The 21,801-nt window shown below is 34.1% G+C and overlaps 1 protein-coding gene, 1 non-coding gene and 1 pseudogene across 2 annotated transcripts; 1 reads left to right on the top strand and 2 right to left on the bottom strand.

The window, feature by feature from the left end:
* Positions 1 to 276: 276 nt before the first annotated feature.
* Positions 277 to 358, bottom strand: trnas-uga. The gene has a single exon. It is a non-coding gene; the product is annotated as a tRNA-Ser (tRNA).
* A 423-nt stretch (positions 359 to 781) lies between these two features.
* Positions 782 to 13,174, top strand: abhd6a (abhydrolase domain containing 6, acylglycerol lipase a). Its single transcript, XM_048172078.1, has 9 exons — positions 782 to 1,294; positions 2,078 to 2,197; positions 4,678 to 4,834; positions 5,113 to 5,226; positions 7,325 to 7,457; positions 9,240 to 9,397; positions 10,765 to 10,819; positions 10,903 to 11,003; positions 12,209 to 13,174. Exons 2-9 carry the CDS (start codon positions 2,079 to 2,081, stop codon positions 12,383 to 12,385), a joined length of 1,014 nt encoding a protein of 337 aa, XP_048028035.1. The 5' UTR covers positions 782 to 1,294; position 2,078; the 3' UTR covers positions 12,386 to 13,174.
* An 84-nt stretch (positions 13,175 to 13,258) lies between these two features.
* Positions 13,259 to 21,171, bottom strand: LOC125256418 (annotated as a pseudogene).
* Between the last annotated feature and the right edge of the window lie 630 nt (positions 21,172 to 21,801).

Genomic DNA, 21,801 nt, shown 5'->3' with positions numbered 1-21,801 from the left:
TAACATCTTCAGTATTACAGAAATATATCATGTGTTGAGCTGATGTTTTTCATTTATGACAAGAAACCTTGCACAAGGCTGAAATTCAAAAACTGTCCCATTCACCCTATATATAGATCACCTACAAATGAACAACAGCCTATGAAGCAGTTTGTATGATTAGTGTTGCAGATTCCAGGTAGATCCCTGCATTGTAAGACACTCCTTCCTGAATTCAGCACCAACCTTCTCTTGAATATTTTTAAAGATCCTGCTTTGATTAAAGAAATCATCATCCGCTGCGAGCAGGGTTCGAACCTGCGCGGGGAGACCCCATTGGATTTCAAGTCCAACGCCTTAACCACTCGGCCATCGCAGCTGTGCGTACAGTGGTGTCCAGTACGTTCCTTAAAGTGACCGCAGCAATAATTTTTTTTTTTTAGTATCGTTATTATGCTTTCAGTTTCTTGCCACCTTCCTATATTTCTTGGAAAAACCTCGAGCTATCAGTGTCATTCCCGTACTGAGACACAGGATGTGTAGCTGACGTAAGTTAACTATGTTTAGTTTCCCGATGTATATTCCCCTTTAAAGCGTGTTTTCAGTTACACACGATGAGCGGATAGATTTTTTTTTTAAAAAGTAATGGTTTAAAAAACAATATGTTGATATTTTAACTTTCCAATGTGTATTATTAAAATCAAGAATGATTAAATTTAATCAGTATAATTATTCAGGAGTCCGCTTTTGAAAGTGATGCGGTGTCGGTTGATATCTGTTACATTTCTCAACGCTGGTCATGATGAACCAATCACAGCCGTTTGTGTTTACGTGATAAGGTATTTTATTTTAATTGTATCGTAGATATGACTGCAAGTCGATTTTCTTTAATATAAGAGGCGTACATCTGTGAATTACATTAATTTAATTAATTATACCTTTAATTTGACAAATGTATCAGGTTGACTGGACGTCATCATAAAATCTGAACGCGCTTCAATGTGGGATTTGTATATATGAGCCTCCACGCGCCCCCTGACGGACATTTTCTATTATCCAGCAACACTGACCACCAAATGGATTCGTTCTGATGTCAGATGTGCACCTGACAGATGTTCGCTGACAATTTTTATCGACTGAACATTATTTCCTTCCTCTATTCCCCTTTAAATCGAGCGAACTTCCCTGTTGACAGCGCAGTGAGCGCGCAGCAGTGAACGCGCTTCGCGTCTGCGTCTCCGTAGATCAAAGGGTGACATGAATGCGTTTTGATCGGCCTTTACTGGACACTATCACATTCTACGGACATTTAAAGGTATGCTTACTATATATAACGAGCATTTGCGTATAATCTTGCGATCAAATGCGTTTTAGTGTGTTCAAGCTCTGATCTTTGATCACATGACAGATCTGATGTGTTACAATGTAGCAATAAGTTGCCAATGTAACAATATTTTATTGCGACAATGTGTCAATGTAACAAGTGGATCAGAGATCTGAGTGTCATTAATTCATGCTTCATTGTAGTAAAAATGAAAGTGTATCATGATAGAATTCACGTGCTCTAAATAACTAATATTGTTTTGTTTTACTTCCCTTCTCAGTTTTAATGTTCGAGATATTTATTGATAATCTATTGATGTATAAATATTCAGGTCTATGAAAATAAATAAGGGCTTTCAGCATATGTGTGTGTGTATATATATATATATATATATATATATATATATATATATATATATATATATATATATATATATATATATATATATATATATGTATGTATATGTATATATATAATATGTGTGTGTGTGTGTCTATTACAGTTTTGCTTCTCTTAATAAATCAGCACAATTATTCACTTTACATCACTGATGGATTCTGCTGGTCTCAGCTGTACATTTCCACACTTCACACTGTTGATTTATCAGCACATCTGGGCAAGAACCCATTTCTTGTTTTTTCTCTGTCCTTGCTTAAAAATATCTTACAGTTATGGTTAGATAATATAATGCATTATATTTATTAGAAGCTATCTGACATGAGGTCAGATCAAAGGCTGTCTTTTGTGACTCGTCAGTGTTGTTTTATTTAACAGGATGGATTTGGACGTGCTGAACATGTTCATCATTGCCGGAGGGACGCTGGCGATCCCCATACTGGCTTTTGTTGCCTCCTTCCTGCTCTGGCCTGCAGCTCTCATTAAAGTTTATCACTGGTAAGTGCTGGAGAGAATTGCACTTAAATTTAATTTCACGAGTCTATTAAAGCTCATTTGTACAGAGCTTCTGAAGAGGAACATGTGCAAATGACCTGGATTTCTCGGTATAGACATTCAAACACTTATTTCTTACAGTACTGCCGTTAAACGAGAAAAAGTACAATGTTTATTTTAAAAGCCTTATCAGCACAATCAGTTCCAGATAGGCAAACCACAGTGTCCAGTTCACAAGATAAAGTTAAAACGTGTCATTTCTGTTTCTTTAGCATCACCAAACACAAAAACAGATGATAAAACTCAAAAGAAAATGATGCTTGCCAATGCAAAAGTTGTCAGTAAAACACAACAGATGTTTCTAGGGCATTGTACTTACTTTATATTTTTGTCTTTTTCAGTAGAAATATCTAAACATTATTAAATCAAGATACATTTACTTGAGAAACAAAATGACTTTAAGTCATTATTATATGGGTCAATGACTTGATGGGTCATTTTTTTGTCCAAAGGCCTTAATAATAATAATAATAAAAACAAAGATATGACATCCAAAGTATGTAAGTGTTATAACTAGATCTCTTTCATTGATTGCAAAATGTTTTTTGTTACATATAAAGGTATTTTAAAGATTTTGAAGTGTCTAAAGGTCATTCGGTTTAACCGTCCAAAGGCCAATACAGCCAAAATGTGATCAAAATGTAATAAATGTATATATTTTTTATTCTGATATGATTTTATAACATCATATATCAACATAGTGCAAAATGCCATTAAAATTATGTGTAGAAGTTGTTACTTTGTTTTGAGAAAGAATGTCCAGAAAAATGAATTTCATTGATGTCATTCGGAGTAACCGATATAAAGGGACCATTTTGGATCAAGTCATGCGGTCAGTATCATGTGACAGGATGTGACATCATTCAGACACCTGCAAAGGGCCACATGGTCATGAAGCAAAGTAACTAACTCTCTTTTAACTATTTGAAAAATTAATGTTTTCATTTGATCATACGCATGTCCCGAAACATCAAGTCATTCGGTGCAACTGCTATAAAACATGGAAAATGTTGTAATATTTTAAAAACTTGTGCTAAACATAAAATTTTTGATTATCCTTTTGCTAGCTATCCAGCAAGATATCAGTCTGTTAGCATTGTTTGAAAATATTGTCATTCGGTAAAACCAAAAGTGTCATTCTGTAAAACCGAAATTTCTTGTAAAAAAACAAAACAAAAGCAGTGTTAATTGATTATAAAAACCACTTAATCTCATTGTTAACACTTATTAAAACTTTCAAAATGAATTATATCTCCATTATGTTCTTTTAAAAACATTATTCGTCAATGACCCATATATAAAAATATTGTCTTGTTTTCAAAAAATCGATAAAAATTATGCTTAAAAACAGAAAAAATATCTTTCCCTGGGGTACGAAAAATAAATTTGTTTTCCCTTTGAATTAAGTTTTAATCAGATTTGTTTTTCTTGTTTTAAGCATTTTGATCATCTTAATCTTAATAAAGTCATTTTGCTCCTCAAGTAAATGTATCCTGATTTAAGCTGATAATGTTTGTATATTTCTATACCGGAAAACAACAAAATAAGACCAAAATATTAAGTAAGAAAATGATTTTTTGCACAGTGTGGGTGTTTTCTGGCATGATCTAAAGGCTGATTTTTCAGGCTTCGTGACTGTATCTCAGGTTTGTATTATTTAACACATCTCTTATCTAGAGACAGTGCTAAAGGTGGTTCGTTTAACCGGCCTCTTCTTTATCTCATTCCACTAAACTGGGTGAAGGTTTATTCGTCATGATCCATGAATATCTACAAGGTGCCAATGATTCAAATAGATTTAGCTTTGAATAATGCATGATTTTTCTGTGCATTCAGGAAGCTAAATGTGTGTGTATGCATTAGCTGTGCACATGCAGCGCTGCATTTGTTGCTGATGTCAGTTGAATCTTACGCAAGCTGCCTAGTAGACTTTGGTTCCCGTAATATCTGGGAGGCAAACTTTGCTCTAAATGACACAGCCATCAAAACCGCTGTATGCCTCCGAGTTGGACAGACTGACTGCTTCCTTCAGTGTCACTTCTGGAGTGCTCATGAACAGTGTTCTCAAATAAAATATAGGTGTTTTGTGCTCCAGACATGAATGATTCCTCATGCAAATCTTGTTACTTTACTATGTGATTGGGAGATGATATTGTGACTTGGGCCAACAATTTTTCCTCATGGTAGTGAGTTTTGCACTGGCAAACATGACTCACATTTGCTTCAGAAGATGTAAAAATAACATGGATGGTATGTAAGCATAACAAACCTTTAGTACCAATATCAAATTACCATGAAAATACCATCTATTTTACATGCAGAACATGGGATTTGCATAATAGCGTCAGCATTATTTTACAGGACTTTTATTATCATGCATTTCTTTATTTGAATTCCAGTGTTTTTGGTGATTTGTTCAACAGGTATTGGCGCAGAAGGCTGGGGATGCAGGTGAATTATGCAGAATATCAAAGATATCGCTTCTGTTACTCTCACAGAGGGAATCCAGGAGCGCGTCCGTCCGTCCTCATGCTACACGGATTCTCTGGACACAAGGACATGTGGCTCGGCGTGGTCAAGGCAAGAAACTGCAGCGAAAACTCAAACATGTTATTTTTTTGTGTTTTAAAAGGCAAAATTCATATAAAATGCTCAAAAGTAATGAACCATTCCATGTAATAAACAACAAATCACATGATCTAAAGAACAGTTGTGATATGATTTTGAAATCTGTCAAAAGGTATTACGTAAATTCTGATTATGATTGACAACAAAACACTCATTACTTTGTTCTTAATATATGGATCAGATCATGAAGTATAAAGAGAAATGTTTGACTGATTTCTTTTCTTTTGCAGTTTCTCCCTAAAAATATGCACTTGGTGTGTGTTGACATGCCGGGACATGAAGGAACGACACGCACCAGTGCTGTGGATTATTCCATAGAGGGACAAGTCAAACGGATACATCAGGTGGGAATTTTCAGGAAAATATATATAGTATATGTAGTAATAAAAATATACAATAACTTAATTAAAATTAATATTAAAAAATTAATTAAATGTATTAGATTTTAATTTAACAATATCATATATATATATATATATATATATATATATATATATATATATATATATATATATATATATATATATATATATATGGTTGTAATAATAATAACAGTAAAAATAAAATATAATCACTTAATTAAATTTAATATTAAAATAGTAAATAAATTTATTAGATTTTAATTTAGCACTTAAATTTTATATATATACATATATATACCTACATAAAAAAAATAAACAATTTTACATAGTAAAATTCAGTTTTTCATTTAAACAGTAATATACCATAATAACAATGCATTCTGGGTAATATTTGTCATTTTAAGAAAAGATGCCCAGAATGCATTGTAATATACAGAAGTAATATACTGTAAAAGTAATGCATTCTGGGTAATATTGGTTGTTTTTGAGAAAGTATCCTATAGGTTACTGACTCAAAAACAACAAATAATATTACCCAGAATGCATTGTTCTATGGTATATTACTGTTTCAATGGAAAACGGTATTTTACTGTGTAAATTTGTTTAATTTTTTTACAGTTTTTTTTTAGAGTATATACTGTATATATATATATATATATATATATATATATATATATATATATATATATATATATATATAATTGCACACACACGCATACACTCACACACACACACATACATATATATATGAAGAGTTTCGTTGCAAAACGAGATAACTCCGTTTTTTTAATTTTTCAAAAATCTTGTTTTTTGGTTGTGCATTCCAATTAATATCAATTCAACTGCAGTTGGTTTGTTTTGATTTAAACCTTCATAACTTATAAAATACAGCTAAGTAGCACCTTAAAACAAAATAATAACATGATAACATAATAATAAACATGTTTTGACAAAAATGTTAAAAACGGAGTTATCTCGTTTTGCAACGAAACTCCTCTATATATATATATATATATATATATAAACAATAGTATTATTATATCTAAGAAGTATTCAAGAAGTATCAATATCAAAACTTATTTCTTTCTTAATTCATACAAAGATGATAAAGGAAAAAGTCCCTTTTCTTAAAATCTGTCACTTTAGTTGATGTAATGTAACTTGATGATTTCCCAGCCACTGACCCAGTTCTTCTGTTTGGCTGAACATCACACAGTATGTAGACTAATACGTTTCTCTTGATGACACAGTGGATTTATTAGGCTTACACGTTGAGATTTCTCTGGAGTATCTTGAGATCAGTGAAAAGCCCTTGTGTTTTCATTTTCTCTATTCTTGTCCCAGAGCTAATCAGCTTTCCATCAACAACACGGGCTTGTGCCTAAAATAGATGCCCTTCTTCAAACCTGGGGCACTTCACTGTGTTCCCCAGCCTGAAATATACAGCCCGTATGTGATTGATTTTGGCTCATTTAAGGTTGTCTATCATTAAAAGCGTCTTCTGGTAATTACTGATGTGCACGGATGAGCAGACTTGAGCTGATTACGCTGAAAGAGGCATTTTCTGGGTGCTGAGAGAGTGCTCTGTTTCCAGATGAAGGGTGAAACTGCTTGTTTTGATGGATGCAGATTAAAAGTAACTCTCTGGAGCACATTTGATGAGGTCTCTGAATACAGCTTTATCCCCCTTACACAGCTAGGAAAAATCCCAGCTAACTGGGAACGTTCTCAGAACTTTAGCTAACGTTCTTCCACTAACATTAATAGAATGTTCGTTCAAAGTTATCTGGTCTTTAATAATGTTCTTAAAATGTTAGCACAAAAACGTTAGTGATACTTCGTTCATGGAAGGTTTTATTCTGAAACGTTTCAGTTGGACGTTCATCTAACAAATTTTTAAATGTTGCATGTTTCAGAATGTTCAGAGAACATTCAAAAGTAACATTCCAATAATGTTTGCAAGATAATAAAATGGAATGTTTCAAATAACCATCAAAAAACATTTCTAGAACATTTTAAAAACTGGACGTTCCATTAATATCAGCTGGTTACATTTTCTCATGTTTTCATACTTCTGTAGTTTGTGAAGAGCATCGGCTTGAACAAAAAGCCTTTCCATTTGATCGGCACGTCTATGGGTGGAAACGTGGCAGGAGTTTATGCTTCCCGACACCCGTCTGATCTCTGCGGCGTCACTCTCATCTGTCCAGCAGGTCTGTCCTACGTGTGTGTGTGTGTACTGGTTTGACTATAGAAGGACCCGAAGTCCTTATACTGTAGTGTGTATTCAGGTTTCAGGCCCCCTATTTTATAAGGACATGCTGTGCGCGCGCGTGTGTGTGTGTGTGTGTGTGTGTGTGTGTGTTGTTGTTGTTTCTGACCCAGAGTCAGTAATAGTTCATCAAGGGACATTTCAACATTTGGAGCAAATGGTCCATTCTTAGGAAATGTCATGAACATTTTGTTTGTTTTTATCCTTTAATTTCACAAGGTTACTTCTGAACTTTCAAGAAATCTTATTTTGCAACATCAGGCCCAAAGTATCATATTAATATCCTATGACATGCACCTTGTGCCAAAACAAATTGTCGAAGAGGCCAATATACAGCAAGTGTAAACAATAAAACACTGAGAAACACTGTAAGAAAGAGGTTACTTCAGTTTGACATTTTTTTACCATGTGTCTCAAATATGATGGCCGATAGATCAAACTGTTATTTTTAAAAACATTTTTAGAAAACATAAGTCAGTGTGAACTGAATGTGAGACAAATTCTCTGAAAATATATTAAACATTTTAGAAAAATATGGATGACATGGTTTACATGACAAAAGTATGACATTTAAAATTAAAAACTGGTTTTATTTTATATAATTTCAAGTTTATCACAATTAAAACTGCAAACATGGCTGACCAAAGTGCTGAACAAAACCGAAGGTGAAGAAACACAAAGCAAATCACACATTCATGACAGAAGCTCACAGTATAACACATTAACCCCCGGTTTCACAGACGAGGTTTAAGTGTTGTCTCAGACTAAAAACTGTTTTATCTGAAAGCAACTTGCTCTGGCATATCTTAAAATATGTCATTGCTATTGTCTCAAGATGCACAATAACAATTTTTTTATAAGGCACATTTATAAAAGCGTCCTAATTGAGCTAACGCCTACTAATCCTGGCTTAATCTAAGCCCTGTCTGTGAAACCAGACCTAAATGTGATGTTTCTGATGGAGGACATGCAAATTAGCTAAAAAATAGCTAAAAAAAAAAATGATGTAATTTAAATTTGTTTTAAGTCAAGTAAAATTTATTTATATAGCACTTTTCACAATACTCATTGTTTCAAATCTGCTTCAGAAATCAGAAATCATGATGTTAATGTTAATAATATCTTAATATCTCAATGCATTATAGTCACATTTATCAGATTAAAACTGGCCGATAATATTGTTTACATGTTGTGAGCGTTCAAGCAGTTGAGATTTGCTTTATAGTATGTTTCCTTATATGAATATACTATGTATGTGAATTAAGTTGCACATACTTCTATATCCAACTTCACATAAATTGCTGGGTGATAATATAGTTACATTTTGCCACAAAATTAAAAAACAGGCTGTTGAGATTTGATATATACAGTGTTATGTATGTATGCCGACAGAGTTAGATATAATATATATCCAACTTCATATATAGAGCAGTTTACATAGAGACAATATAATCAATCAAAATATACAGTATAAACAATTGTTTATATATCCTATATTAGACAATAAACAGTTAAATCTATAAAATATCCTGTGATTCCCCCAGTTAATTGCATCAGTAGTTTTGTTTAATATAGTATAATTTTACAAAAGATTTAAAGGCAAATAAAATAAACATCTTTATAATCTTGAAAGAAATAAACAAAGAATACACAAGCTCTGTTGTATAAATTCACACCAGTATCTTATTATTAAATGAAACTCAAGCATTTCGTGGTTTGGCAGGTCTTCAGTATCCCACTGAAAGCAAGTTTGTTGAGCGTTTGAGGGAACTGGAGAAAACTCAGGACAGTGACGGGATCCCGCTGATTCCCTCTACTCCAGAGGAGATGGAGGAGATGCTCAGACTGTGTTCCTTCGTGCGCTTTAAGATTCCTAAACAGGTATGATTATGATCCTGCGTATAACCCTTACGAAAGGAAAATATATTTACCAATATATTTCTTAAAATATATTGTAATATATTATTTTCCCTTTTTATTTTCCAATATATTATATATTTGAATACATTAATATATTGATGATACATATATTATACACTATATTATATATTCATGTAATATATTGCAATATATTGCAAAATATACAAATGATTGCCGCTTTCAATATATTACAGTATATTGAACATGAATATATATGTGTTTATATATCCCAAAATATATGCAATATTATATTTATAAATATCCACTATAATGTATTTAGATTTATATGGGAAAATGTTTTGGTAATATATGTAAAAATATAGTGCCTTTTTTGGTTTTGATTGCAATATATTTTTTATATGTATCATTATATATACATATATGGTCTATGCATATATTGCAATATATTGAATAATACATAAGGAATTGCTTTTCATATATTGAAAAATATGTGATAATATATTTACTAATATATCATAATGTATGTAATTTTATATTCAGTAACATACTTCATAATATATAGATTTATATGTGATCAGATATGGTACTGCATGCATAAAATATTGCAGATAGATTTACTCATGCAGTATAAACACACATATGTTAAAATATATTATGTTTTATAATAATTGACATTTTAAATGTTTTATATTTTCAAGTTAGTTAACAAAAGCACACCTGCATGTACTAACATTTCTACCAAAGAGACTATCACTGTGCTATAGCGTGCACAGCCGTTACTTTTTAAATAAAGTTATTATAGTCTTAATGGTGTTCAACCAATCATAAACCTAACCACAGACTCTACTCTTCAGCACAATGGTAACCCCAAAAACTCACACATACCAGAAAACCTTTTAAATTCCAAAATAATATAACATTAAACACTAACAGATCTCCTCCTATATCAATATTGAGCAAAACACATGAAATAGCACTTAATTTTAACATTTACTTTATAACAACCACTGATTGTTACTCATTCCATGAATGTGTGGATATATGTGTGTGTACAATACATTCACATTTATATGGGAACATGTGTGTGCAATATATATACACAATAAAGGATAAAACTTGATGAATGTAATGCTATTTTTGTCTTCATTTATACATATTTTATATGTATCAATATATAGCCATACATGGTCAATGCATATATTGCAGTATATTGAAAAATATAAGCACTAGTTTCCCATATATGGAAATGTATTATGTAATACATCGCATTATATTTTGCAGTATATTTCCATATATTTTTCTTCCGTAAGGGAAGAGTTTGAACACTGAATCAGTTGCTGATGTTTTTTCTTCCTCTGGTTTCCTAGATTCTTCAAGGTCTGGTTGACGTTCGCATTCCAAACAATGACTTCTACAGAGAGTGTGAGTATCGCCATTGTTGTTTTAACTGTATTCGGAGCCCCCCAAAAACATCTCATCAGGAACTCTCTCAATATTTTCTGCAGGTTTTATGGAGCTTGTTGGAGAAAAATCCAGACACTCTTTACATGAGAACATGCATCTCATCTCAACTCCTCTGCAAGTTATTTGGGGGAAAAACGACCAGGTGCGGACACACTTTATCTGGTCTGTAGAGCACAACGGTTGGGTTCTTGAAGTAAAAACTCCATTCATTTTCTCCATAGGGAAAGTGATTTTTATTTTTAGTCTTTAAAGACAGACCTCCTGTGAGCTACGAGGTTGTTAAGCAATGGTAAAAGCTTTTGTTAAAGCCATCAGCCCACATAATTTATAGATATATATAATATTATATATATAATATATATAAATGCATATAAACAACAAGTAGTTTGAGAGTGTAGGGAGTTATATTGGCTTGCTTTGCTTGTTTTGATTCTCTGATTGGTGGAGATTTCTCTGCAGAATCATGGGTAATGTAGTTTTTCACCAAGAACTCTGGTGAAAATATGCATATTTGCAATAAATGTGAAATATATTGTTTCTATATACATAACCAACATCTTTAAATTAATAGTTTTCTATTTATGCATAGTTTTTATTTTGATTATGCTTCATGGGATTGTAGTTCTTTTCCTCATTAAAGCTGTAAACAGTTTTGTACCTTTGAATTTTTTGTCTGATTTTCAAATGCTTTTTGGCTTCAAATCAAAGTAATGTTGTGATTCAGCTCGTAATCAGCTGGTTGGTTTGGTTCATGGCTTATAATGCTTTAATGAAGACTTTTTTTTTAAAATCCCTATGGGGAAAATGAATGGGGAAAAAAACTTCCAGAAGGAAGGCCTCTGAAAATGTGCACTCCATATTTAAAGCCGTCATATAGTACATGCATTACTCACATTAACATGTTTTAGAACCCGGAAAATCTCCAAAACAGTTAAAAAATTACAAGAGTGTATAAATAATATGGTGTGGTGCAATGAAATTTGCTACATGTATAAGGCCAAAGTTATTAGATGTTTTGCTCTGACCTTCAACTCCATGACATTTTGAGCAAAGTGGGCACAATATATGTTGTGAAAAAGAGATGTTATGAGTGTTATTGTGTGTGATGCATTACTAATACTGCCAGAATTGCCTATTTAAATGATGTAAATTCCAAGCTTACTGTGACGAAGTTAAAATAATGTGGTGCTTTTAGGGTTAGTAATGTTAAAACACTATTGCTACTTGTCTTCTCTGCAGTGTTTGCAGTCACATATGTAGGAATCAGCGATTGAAAAATGCATTATCATTAATGATCATTAGAATTGTGACCTCATTAATGACCAAGCTCTATACTGTATCCCGCAGGTGTTAGACGTGTCCGGGGCTTCAGTTCTGGCCGAAGCCGTTCCAGGATCCCAGGTTCATTTGCTGGACAACTGTGGTCATTCTGTAGTGATGGAGCGGCCGAGGAAATCCGCCCAGCTCATCATGGACTTTATCATCGCACAACAGAACGCAGGAATCAACAAGAAACTTTCCTAAAACAGGACTCTGTATATCTTTAATACGTGGTGTCATGGTTGTGCTAAAGGTTAAGGATCTCAGCTACAAACATAAAGTTGTTGAAGCAGAAACTGGAAAGTTTCAGACATCACAGTCCTGCTACTCAAAGTATAATTCATACAGTTTGTGCTCTGAAAGATGAAAGGCTCTTTTAAAAGTAACAATATTTGATTTTACAGTGTGTAAATATCCAGTAAATGTTATTTTTGTAGTGAACGCTCAGGGACGCACACTAACCGCTGAGATGAAAAGCACTTCAGAAGCTATGCAGATCCAGATCAGTGTCCTGCAGACAGTCTCCATTTCTATTAAACTTAGATTAGACCAAAAACAGTTGTTTACTATTATATATATATATATATATATATTTATATAATTATAATTTTCCTCTGACACCATTCCATGTTTGAAGAGATCTACCTAGACAGCTTTTCTGTGCATCGTAGGCACTTTCCTGAACTAATCGAATGCCCAGAAATGCTGTCTGTATATTTAAATTGAGACGCAGCCTATATGTCTTTCCCTTTAGTCGTTTACCATGTTTTTCGCCATTTTAACATGATTTAATGTTGACGTTGAAACTTGTGTGATATTTACATCACTTTCTTTCTACTATATAGAGTTCTTACAAGTCAGATCTTGCTGTTTTATCCTTCTACATGAGACTGAATCTTTTGAAAATGTAGTTTGGGAAATATGCAAACAACTATTTCATGACTTTGGTATGGTAGTGTTAAAATCTGGTTAATAAAACTGTCTTAAACAAAATTACTATTTTGCAAATGTATACTTTACTGTATTATTGGTGTTTTTTGGTTCAGTTTACATGGTCTTAAAACACAGGAAACATAGTGACGTTTTAGTTTTATTTGTAATGACTGACATCTGCATTCATTCAGTGATAATTTATCACAACATTTGGTTTGAAGAATTCTCCAAATCACACATAGAACAGAACATGGTTCAGGTATGACTGCATTTCTTTATAAAAGACTTTTAAGTATATTTACATCATATTACAACTTGTGGCTTCATGGAAGACAAAGATGAAGATGTATATAATGTAAGTCAGTGTTGTCTAATATAGACGTCAGTATATATTCCAACAGAGAATGAGATAAAATATAAATCATAAAGTCTCTCTATGAAGATCATCCCAATTTGAGACACTTCATATAAACCGCACATAATGGAGCAATATTCTTGTCATCACATTAATATCAAGAAATTATAACATTTCATATTTGACTCTTGATCAGCTTGTAGAACGAAGCTTGAGTATGATATCAGATTATAAATGTCCTTTTTGTGTTTCCTTCACATCTCATCAAGATGCATTTAATGTAAAAGTCAATGTTGTCTAATATAGACGTCATTATATGATCCCATCAGGAACTCTTGACATGAAGTCTTCATAGAAGATTGAATCATCAGAGCACTTTGCAGTACAAATATCTCTTCCAAACTGGAACTCATGAAACACTTTTTCTCAAAAAGAGAAGCTTAAACGAGTCCACTGAGTCTAGTGTAGACGTTCAGTATGTGCTGCTGGTTGCTGTAAGGCTCAAGGCCTCCAGATGGCGCTCTTGTTGACCTTCATCTCTTTGCTGAAGGTGTTCTGGTCTGGGCGGCTCAGCCGAGACTGTTCTGATCACATGATGTCTGCAGCTTCTGGAATCTCATCTTTGGACAGGAAGTGCACCATCTCATGCACACACCTGGAGAAGCCTTGATTGACAGCATGTGAACTGGAAGTTGAGCGTCATCATCTCCAGGATATCTGCTTTCTCCAGCTTGGAATCAGGCTGCTGCTGCTTGAGGAACTCTGGAGCCAGAAGACACTCGAGCTGCTCGATGCTGCTGTTGAGACCTTCATCTTCTCCACTATTGGCTTTCTCAGCTGCAAATCAAGACAGAAAAGCATGAGGAAAGTGGCCTTCAAATTGAGAAGAGGCGTGAAAGCTGCTGCAGTCATGTTGCTGTGAGTAGGATCATGTGAATGTACCTTGTTGTTGAGAGGGAGATGCTCCTTTGAGATGATTGGAGGTGTCATGTCTGGATCTCTGTGCTGTAGATCTCTCTGTGCAGAGCGAGTCTGATTTGCACTGGCTGCAGCTCCTCCATTTATACTCCCAAATCTCCATATGAATGTGTGAGGCTTGAGCTTGTTGGAGTTTCTCACAGTTTGGAGCCAATGGAAGAGCTCAAACAGACAATGAGGGATGTGGGCCGCCACATGCTCGACGCTCAATGAACACGCAGCTGCTTTCCAACAGATCTTTATTCTGGCTGCTGGAGTCACAGAGACACACGGATTCACACACTTCTGTATTCATCACATTAAATCACTCACACAATAGAAGTGTGTCGTTCTCACAGGAGGAACTCGCTTCCCAAAGACTGAATCATCTGTGCTGTTTTTATAGCTAAACTGCTGCAATTGGGGGAAAAATACAAGAAATAATAATATAAGAATACATAAAGGTTAAAATGTAAAAATTCCTCCAAAATTTGAAAGACTGATTTTTTTTTTAAACTGAAGTCCAAGATGTAAGGGTGCAAAAGTTTGTATAACTAACTACATTTTTTTTAATAAATTGCACAGAAGTCATTTTGAAGTGAACAGGAATGACGTGGGAAACACTTGCACATCAAAACTACTTAGAGTTTAAATCCCTGGGGTTTTATTAGTATTTGTCGATCTCATTATCATGTGAATAGACACACTTCTATTGTTGTGATTGTGTGTCCGTGTGGGAAACTCTGGAGAACAGAGTCACAGTTCTAGTGTCATCAGCATCCTAAACCCCGACAAACCTCAATATTTGACACACACGAGGGAGTCGACACACTTATGGATATTTACAAGCTTTATCCCACAGTTTCACATGGGAATAGACATTCTTAAAGCATGCGAGATTCAAGAGTCCAACTCTCCTGTATTTTCAAGTCCATTTCAAATTGTTTATGATGCACTAGATAGAAATGAAGCCTAAACCTAAATAAAATTGTTGTTTAACTGCATTTTGCATTTTGTTTGAAATTCTATAATATACACTCATAGACAATAAAGTTTAAACCTGTGCTGAAATGTATAATTCTTTGCATTTTTATTGTTTTAAAACAGATTTTCAGAGCATATTGACTGTGTCCTCTGCTTTTAATTCCAATAGCTGTAACTTGAGTTGAACATCTTGTGGGAACCTGAAATGTCCTGCATCCCCACATTCATAAAGATGAATATGAGTGACCTTACTGGCAGATGGCAGTGAGGAGAACATCCCACCGATTCACTCTTCAACGCAGTATTGTTCAGAATTCTGAGGCTTCTGATTGGCTGAGAGGAGTGAGGCGTGAGTATAAATGAAAGCTCAAGAGACAACATTTCACAGCAAAGACACTTCAGTCCAAACTGAGCTTGAACTTCAACACAGTCATGGCGACCTACATGGACGTGTCTTTCCAGAGCAGCATCAAGACTCAACATGTTCAACACGCAAGGTGAGAACTTCAGAAACTCATGGATGCGATAAAAACTAAAGCCTCATCTAGTATTTCATTGAGTTTTAATACTTTATGAACTAAAGTGACTGTGTTGTTGTTTTCAGATGCGTTCTTACATGTTTGGAAAGAAAGTGTGGCAGCAGTTTGGAGAAGCTCAAATCTGCTCTTGGAGAGTATCTTCAGAACAGCATCCACACCTCAGATCTTCTGGAGAGGGCCGTGTCTTTCATCACCCTGAAACGAGTTTTACTTTCCCATGACGGCTACTCCAAATATTCCCGTGACATCCTGCGTCTTTTCCCGGATCACACAGAGGATGTAGCAGCGTTGTGCTCTGAAGAATGAGCATCACCTGAAAACTCTTCACACAAATGACTCTTAGAAGAAACACTGAAAATAAGAATCATATCAAAATTGAAAATCTCTCACTATAATGCCTTTAACTTTGTATATATAACTTTGTCTTTAAATGATTTTTACATTTGGATTTATATTTCTTTCTCAAAAGAATATTTTTATATTTTTGTTTTTACAAATGCTGTTTTATGCATTATATGCATTATTTCTGGCAGTTACACTGCAATATATATTAATCTTTGTATTTGTAAATTAATTAAACTTTATGCTGTTTTTGTTTAAAACTGCATGAAGAGATTTTAACCCAAAACTCCATTAATGGAGTAGATGTTCTATAGAAGTATTGTGATTCAACAATGACCTCAAGCCATACAAATGGACAACTGCGTCCAAAAGAAAGAAAATAAAAGTATCTTTCTTTTTTTACAATTTACATTTCAGTCTCTTATTTGATGTGTATTATGAAGGTTTCCTGCTCCATAACAGGTCCAGCTTCTACATATAAAATATGCTACATGTTTCTGCTCTCAGTACACAGAAATGCATCTGATCATTTTACTCTTGCATGAAATGCATTAACTATCCTAAGTGCATTTTAAGTCAGTGATTCTTCAATCTGGAGTTTATGTAACGTTATCCCAGGATTACTTAAACCTACGGAAGAGGATTAGGGCCAAGCAATAATAAAAAAATAAAACCATCTCGAGATTAAAGTTGTTAAATTTTGAGAAAAAACTCGTTAAATTTCGAGAAAAAAGTAGAATTAAAATGTTGAGAATAAACTCGTTAAATTATGAGAAAAAAGTCGTTAAATTACGAGAACAAATTCGTTAAATTATGAGAAAAATTTTAAATTTCGAGAAAAAAGTCGAGATAAAATGTTGAGAATAAACTCATTAAATTACGAGAAAATCGTTAAATTTCAAGAAAAAAGTCGAGATAAAATGTTGAGAATAAACTCATTAAATTACGAGAAAATCGTTAAATTTCAAGAAAAAAGTCGAGATAAAATGTTGAGAATAAACTCATTAAATTACGAGAAAATCGTTAAATTTCAAGAAAAAAGTCGAGATAAAATGTTGAGAATAAACTCATTAAATTACGAGAAAATCGTTAAATTTCAAGAAAAAAGTCGAGATAAAATGTTGAGAATAAAGTCATTAAATTACGAGAAAAAAGTCGTTAAATTTCTAGAAAAAAGTCGAGATAAATTGTTGAGAATAAACTCGTTAAATTACGAGAAAAAACCCCGTTAAATTTCGAGAAAAAAGTCGAATTAAAATGTTGAGAATAAAATCGTTAAATTATGAGAAAAAAATCGTTACATTACGAGAACAAATTCGTTAAATTATGAGAAAAATGTTGTTAAATTTCGAGAAAAAAGTCGAGATAAAATGTTGAGAATAAACTCATTAAATTACGAGAAAATCGTTAAATTTCAAGAAAAAAGTCGAGATAAAATGTTGAGAATAAACTCATTAAATTACGAGAAAATCGTTAAATTTCAAGAAAAAAGTCGAGATAAAATGTTGAGAATAAAGTCATTAAATTACGAGAAAAAAGTCGTTAAATTTCTAGAAAAAAGTTGAGATAAATTGTTGAGAATAAACTCGTTAAATTACGAGAAAAAAACCCGTTAAATTTCGAGAAAAAAGTCGTTAAATTTCTAGAAAAAAGTCGAGATAAAATGTTGAGAATAAAGTCATTAAATTACGAGAAAAAAGTCGTTAAATTTCTAGAAAAAAGTCGAGATAAAATGTTGAGAATAAAGTCATTAAATTGTCATTAAATATGTTGCTTTGTAAAACCTATAAAACAGATATTACGACTTAAAATATTAGGGCTGCCAATAGATTCAAACTATTAATAGTAGGATAATCATGATTAAAGTCCAGATTTTTTCAATTTTTTTTTAAGTAAAGAAAAGTAAATAATGTTCAACTTTTATGCATTAGTACGGAGCCTCTTAAGTGACATGGAGATGGAAAAACATAGGAGATGGGTGAAAAAAAAATATTTCGCTGCTTAGAAACACATCTAACTACAGAGCCCCTAAAAAATGATGGTCAAAAAGTACAATGGGAGGAAAATTATATTTCATAAATACTGTCAAATCAATACTTCATCAATCCTACTTCCAAAACATGTTCATGTCTTATCCTGATTCACTATGATAAGCATATTAAAAGCGTTTATATTTTAGACCTGTCTGGATGGTTTTCGCGGGAAATTGCATACATGCGTCACTCGCCCGTGCGTGTGTCATCATATCCGTAAAGAGGTAGTTGCTGGCAAAAAGTAAACACGACAGAGCTCGCAATAAAACAAGAATTGGCTTGACTTTCGGAGATGGTGAGAACTGAGGGATTTCAAAATGTTGTAAAAGCGACGTGGAAATGGCGTCTTTACTCAGTGAGTACGGTATTTTATTTAACAGTTGAAGACGGCTGATACTGAGAGCCTTTAAAACACCGAGTTTGCAACGTTTTCTAGATAGAGACTGAGTTTGTCTATTGAGAGAGTATTTTGGGACGAGATTTTGTGGGTTAAGAAAAATACGGAAAACATGGGGACTAATTTTGGCTTATTTTCATTCAAGACAAAGAAGGAGAAGAGATGTAATGACATTAATAATAAAAAGAAGATGTCAGTTGTTCAGTTGATTGTTTTATTTCGCAGCAGAAATACATTCACTGAGCTGCTTAAAACTTCAGTTGCCTTCACAGAAAGACAAATGATCACGTGATCAATTAAAATGACAAATGCCAATATGACAAAGTTTGGCATGAGAATATAAACCTTCACAGAAGGAACAATGACAGCTGTATACAGTACAGGAGAAGATTCAGAGAACATTGAGAACCAATAAACGCTTACAAACCCTTAAAACAGGGTGAATTTGAATAAGATCTATTATAGATCAAAGAGGAAAAGATCAAATATGATTCGAAAATTCTCTGTAAAATGGTAATCTCAGAGGGAGACAAATATGAGCTCAATTTGAGCCACTTCATATAAATGGCACAGAATGTATAACATATCACATTAATATCAAGAAATTATAACATTTCATATATCATGTTCATTGCTTTTAGGACATAGCATGAGTTTGTTAAATCAAACTGATTATAAACAGTCTTTAAAATGATAAAGAAATGGTTTTCTTAACATCTCTTGAAGATGTATATAACATAAGTCAATGTTGTCTAATATAGACGTCAGTATATGATCCTATCAGAGAATGAGATAAAATATAAATCATAAAGTCTCTCTATGAAGATCATCCCAATTTGAGACACTTCATATAAACCGCACATAATGGAGCAAGATTCTTGTCATCACATTAATATCAAGAAATTATAACATTTCATATAACATGTGCTGTGTAAGTTGACTCTTGATCAGCTTGTAGAACGAAGCTTGAGTATGATCAGATTATAAATGTCCTTTAAAATAATAAAGGGAAGTTTTCCTTCACATCTCATCAAGATGCATTTAATGTAAAAGTCAATGTTGTCTAATATAGACGTCATTATATGATCCCATCAGGAACTCTTGACATGAAGTCTTCATAGAAGATTGAATCATCAGAGCACTTTGCAGTACAAATATCTCTTCCAAACTGGAACAAACTAAACACTTTTTCTCAAAAAGAGAAGCTTAAACGAGTCCACTGAGTCTAGTGTAGACGTTCAGTATGTGCTGCTGGTTGCTGTAAGGCTCAAGGCCTCCAGATGGCGCTCTTGTTGTCCTTCATCTCTTTGCTGAAGGTGTTCTGGTCTGGGCGGCTCAGCCGAGACTGTTCTGATCACATGATGTCTGCAGCTTCTGGAATCTCATCTTTGGACAAGAAGTGCACCATCTCACGGACACACCTGGAGAAGCCTTGATTGACAGCATGTCAACTGGAAGTTGAGCGTCATCATCTCCAGGATATCTGCTTTCTCCAGCTTGGAATCAGGCTGCTGCTGCTTGAGGAACTCTGGAGCCAGGAGACACTTGAGCTGCTCGATGCTGCTGTTGAGACCTTCATCTTCTCCACTATTGGCTTTCTCAGCTGCAAATCAAGACAGAAAAGCATGAGGAAAGTGGCCTTCAAATTGAGAAGAGGCGTGAAAGCTGCTGCAGTCATGTTGCTGTGAGTAGGATCATGTGAATGTACCTTGTTGTTGAGAGGGAGATGCTCCTTTGAGATGATTGGAGGTGTCATGTCTGGATCTCTGTGCTGTAGATCTCTCTGTGCAGAGCAAGTCTGATTTGCACTGGCTGCAGCTCCTCCATTTATACTCCCAAATCTCCATATGAATGTGTGAGGCTTGAGCTTGTTGGAGTTTCTCACAGTTTGGAGCCAATGGAAGAGCTCAAACAGACAATGAGGGATGTGGGCCGCCACATGCTCCATGATCCTCTATCAGGAGCTCAAAGCCCGTGTCTCAGGGGAGAATCTGGGAAAGTGCTGACCTGTAGAGAGCTCATGTTCACATCAGTGTCTCTGAAGCACACGCTCATCATTAGAAACACGTGGCGTCAGAGACATCTGCATCATCTCATTCCTCATATGCTGATTTCAACATCACATCATTCCTGCACATCTCATCTGAATTACTGTGGAACAGTGCAGTCCAAAGTTTAATATCAAACTAGAATATTATTATAATACATACTGTGTATTAAACAGCATAATCAATTAGATCAAGTCAAATCATACTTTATTAATGGAGCGCCTTTAATAACAGCAGAAGAATATTGAATAATGAAATACAACATTACATCAATAAAAACCAAACTGTTCAAATGCTTTCTTGTTGTTACAGCATTGTTAGACACAAATGGATTTATATATGTGCATAAAGTTCAACATTTCAAGTCTTTCCACAGAAGTAAGTGCAGATATTTAGAGTCCTAATTTCTGATCTTCATCATTCTCATTGCTGCAGTGACGTCACCCTCATGCTGGAGTCCAGATGAAGCAGATGTGTGTGTGTTTGTGCTGGTCAGTGTGAGTAGATCTCATGTGAGGTTCCCACACTGACTCTCTTCTTCACATCAATGGAGCACAAAAGCATCAGAGTCCTGAATGGAGCATTAGTGACGCCGAAGACTCTGTTCTTCCTGACGTCACCAACCATCTGGAGGGAAGCGACTGGAGTCAGTAAGTTATCGGACACTTTCTGATCACAATTATTCTCATGCAAATATGCAATTTTTCTGCATATTAAATTTATTATGGAATATATGCAAACCAGCACCTTTTTGAGCATCAAATAAGATTTTAGTTGCATTTCTGAAACAGGTTTGTGTTTCGATGACAAAAGTCTCTTAAGTTCCTGATGCAAAAAGTCATTGTAAAAGTTCATGATGCGTAAAGGAAAATAAACAGGGATAGTGCTGGATTCTGCTCACACTGCTGATGACATCATCAATGACATCATCAAACCACCTTGTCAAGCTGGTGCATGTGTGTAAATATCCATAAGTGTGTCGACTCCCTCGTGTGTGTCAAATATTGAGGTTTGTCGGGGTTTAGGATGCTG

The sequence above is a fragment of the Megalobrama amblycephala genome, linkage group LG21 (genome assembly GCF_018812025.1).
Source record: "Megalobrama amblycephala isolate DHTTF-2021 linkage group LG21, ASM1881202v1, whole genome shotgun sequence".
NCBI lineage: Eukaryota > Metazoa > Chordata > Actinopteri > Cypriniformes > Xenocyprididae > Megalobrama > Megalobrama amblycephala.
The sequence above is the reverse complement of the archived record's forward strand: the minus strand, read 5'-3'. Positions and strand labels throughout refer to the sequence as shown.